The 3,549-nt window shown below is 45.7% G+C and overlaps 1 protein-coding gene across 1 annotated transcript; it reads left to right on the top strand.

Moving 5' to 3' along the window:
- Positions 1-49: 49 nt before the first annotated feature.
- Positions 50-1,990, top strand: LOC108525209 (pregnancy-specific beta-1-glycoprotein 3-like; the record flags this gene model as incomplete). The annotated part of the gene is made up of 4 exons (XM_017866258.1): positions 50-223; positions 396-440; positions 1,065-1,343; positions 1,736-1,990. Coding segments are annotated over 4 exons (753 nt in total), but the record flags the coding sequence as incomplete, so codon positions are not given.
- Between the last annotated feature and the right edge of the window lie 1,559 nt (positions 1,991-3,549).

The following is a 3,549-nucleotide window of genomic DNA, read 5'->3' as shown; positions in this document are numbered from 1 at the left end:
AACACCTATTACCATCCAGGGGAACTCCCCAAGCTCTCCTGCCTCACAGACTCTCACCCACTGGCAGAGCATTCTTGGCTGATTGATGGCAAGTTCCAGAAATCAGCACAAGTGTTCTTTATCCCCCAAATCACCAAAACATATAGAGGGGTCTATATCTGTTTCATCCATAGCTCAGTCACTGGTGGAAGAAATCTCGTAATCAAGAGGGTCATAGTCCCTGGTAAGTGGATCCCTGAAGCATTCACAATATGTTTTCCAGTGAAGTCTATCTGACTATCAGGGAAGAGCCACCTGCCCTCTGCAAAGGGAGAGGGAAAATCAAAAACCCAGGGCAGGGATATGTTTCTGCTTCAAAACCACCAGCTTTTGCCTGTCCCCTTCACTTTTTCTAGATCATTCCTTGCAGTCTGCTCTATCTTTGGATGTCACTGGCTCAAGTAAGTCGTCATGAAACACCTGCAAAAAACCGCCCCTCCTTGTGCCACCACAGCCGGATGACTGAACTGACCTCCAGGTTTGACTCTGGTCTCCCCTGTCTTCTTTCTGCTGAAACATCCAGTCCCAGGCCAGGCTGCTCAGTATCTTCAGGGTTTCAGGACAATGGGAAGTCCCATTATTACTCATCTCTAGAATGTCCTTGGAAATGGAAGCTGCAGAGAAATCACATCTAGCGGGGCAAAGTAGCATGGAATTTGGAAGGGGCCCAGCATTTGCACATTCCGGGTAAGGAACCCAAAGTGAGCCAGTCAGCCAGCTGATTAGAGAGGCACTGGGAGGTGTAACAGGGGCTGTGGCTCCCACTGACGTGTGTGTCCATAACCCAACACTGCTGTTCATTTCGCACTTGAGAAAGTCTGTGCTTCCCTAAGACACAGCAGGCGGCCTCATAGTCTTTGAGCCATTAGATCATCATGAATCTGTCTTGTGACACACGCACCAGCTATTGACTTTCAAGGACTCAGGTGGGCTGAGAGGTGGGAGATGCCAACTCTGACTGAAGGATGCCTGTGGAGGAATCAAAGGTGCCACACAGGACAAACTTCTCTCTGTTATCGACACAGTGGAACTGCCGGAGCCCTACATCACCAGCAAGAATTTCAACCCCATGGAGAATAAGAATGTTGTAGCCTTAACCTGTGAACCTAAGACTCAGGGCTACACCTATGTGGGGAGGGTAAATTGTCAGAGCCTCCCGGTCAGTCCCAGGCTAAAGAAACCCGGTAAAAACAGGATCCTCATTCTAACCAGTGTCACAAGAAATGACACAGGACCCTATGAATGTGAAATACGGGGCCGAGTTGGTAGCATCTGCAGTGACCCAGTCACCCTGGATGTCCTTTGTATCTTTAGTTTCTCTGTGGCCAGGCCACCAGATAAAATCCAAATGACCAGAGATCAGGCATCTTAGTCTCTCTCAGGTACGAGTACGGACACTTTTATTTCTGGACACCCAAGCTGGCCATGACTCCCTGCCCTGGGAAAATCTGGGTAGGCACAGCCTCAACCAAGAATATAAGGGGAGGGGATGCTTTTGTCATGGGAGACTTGGCATCTATGGCCTGTGATGGGAGAAACAGATGAATACCTCAGGCCTCGTCTCAGTGAACACACAAGGGTTTGGCTGGGCCTTGAGGGTGTGTCTTGGCTTAGAGGGACACTGGTCCCTTTAAGAGACCAGGAGCATCCCCTCCCTTGGATGACTTCACCTGTGGCTTTATTCTCTTTACTCCAGTTGGTCCAGATGTCCCCAGCATTTTCCCTTCACTCACCGATTACCAATCAGGAGAAAACCTTTACTTGTCCTGCTTCACGGATTCTAACCCACCGGCAAAGTATACTTGGTCAATGCATGGGAAGTTTCTGCAATCAAGACAAGAGCTCTTTATCCTCCAAACTACTACAAAGCATACCAGGATCTATGGTTGCTCTGCTCATAACTCAACCACTGGCAGGGAACGTTCCATATTCAAGATGATCAGAGTCTCTGGTAAGTGGATCCCTGCATCACTGGCAATAGGGTTTTAGGTAGAGTCTATCTGGCTTTCAGAGAAGACTCAGGAAAACATTTTAATTCCCAGCCTGTGTCCCATGGGCAGAAGCAAATCCTAAATTCTACTCTTGAACCCTCCCAATTTGTCTCTACAGACTCTCTTCTCCTTGTTTTCTGTTTTCTCATGACTGACATTGTGTCCAGCCTGAGAAAGGTAGGGAGGGGACTTTGTCAGCCCTGAGCCCTATGTGGTGGAAGAGTCTTCATAGAGGGACAAGAAGGAGAGTCCTCAAGATCAAGTTGCTTCTTGCTGTCACCAACACATCCCTTTCTACCACTTCTTTGTTTTCTTTTACTTACTCCATGAGCTACAAGGAACATCTGAGGCTTTGAAATAAGCTCAATTTTTTCCCCAAATGAGAGGAGGAAGCCCCTTGGATGAGAGAGGAGCAGCTCAGACTGCTGCCTGCTCTGCTCTGGGCTTCTCCAGTGACTGGCCCTTCCTGACTCCATCTGGTGTGGGACCAGCATGTGTGGAGAAAGAGTCCTGGTGGCCTCTCCTGAATTCGGTTAAATCGAACTGCCAGTTGAAGTGAAGGCTAGGTTTCAGGGAAATTAGAAGAGAGGAAGCCTCGGGGCAGGCTCTTGAGTTGTGTCATGGCTCTGAAGTCAGAGGCTATATGAGACTGTTGACACAGCACGTGGGACACAGCACAGAGGACAGTGAGTGATGCACACTTGTAGAAACAGGGAGATTCACCTCTGGGGCTCTGCATGGCAGGAAAGGGGCAATACCAAAAGTGTGTATTTATAGAGTGTAAGACTACCAGGACACTTTATATATATCTAATATAAGACTTATCTTTAACTATTTCTAAGTGTGCAATTTAGTATTGTGTAACCATCACACTATCCATTTCCAGTACTTTTCCTTTTACCATATCAAACCTCTGCACAAAAGAAACGGTAACTCTCAACCCTTCTCCCCTAACCCTTAGCACCCACCATTCTACTTTCTTTCTCAATGTAACTCGCTATTCTATCTTTTATAAATGGAATTATATAATAATTATCCTTTTGTGTCTGGCTTATATCAGTTAGCATAATGTCTTCAAGGTTCATCCATTTTGCACGATGTATTGGAATTTTATTCCTTGTTAAGGTTGAATAACATTTCGATGTATAGATATATCTCATTTGCCAACCCACTTATCTTTCAATGGACATTTCCGTTGTTTCCATTTTGGCTATTGTGAGTAATGCTTCTCTGAACATCAATGTGCAAATATTTGTTCAAATTTCTTTCAATTCTATAGGCAATATGTCCAGAAGTGGAATTGCTGGATCAAATGGTAATTTATTGTTTGATTTTTTGAGAAACAGCCACACCACTTTTACAGTGGCTGTAACATTTTCCATTCTCATCAGCAATGCACTAGAGCTCCAATTTTCCATCTGTTTGAAAACACTTGTTGTTTTGTGTTGTTGTCGTTGTTGTTTATCAAAGTCATCCTAAAGTGTGTGAGGTGGTGTCACATTGTGGTTTCGATTTGCGT

The sequence above is a fragment of the Rhinopithecus bieti genome, unplaced genomic scaffold (genome assembly GCF_001698545.2).
Source record: "Rhinopithecus bieti isolate Rb0 unplaced genomic scaffold, ASM169854v2 scaffold_20196, whole genome shotgun sequence".
Taxonomy (NCBI): Eukaryota; Metazoa; Chordata; class Mammalia; order Primates; family Cercopithecidae; genus Rhinopithecus; species Rhinopithecus bieti.
This window is presented reverse-complemented; position numbering and strand designations above follow the sequence as displayed.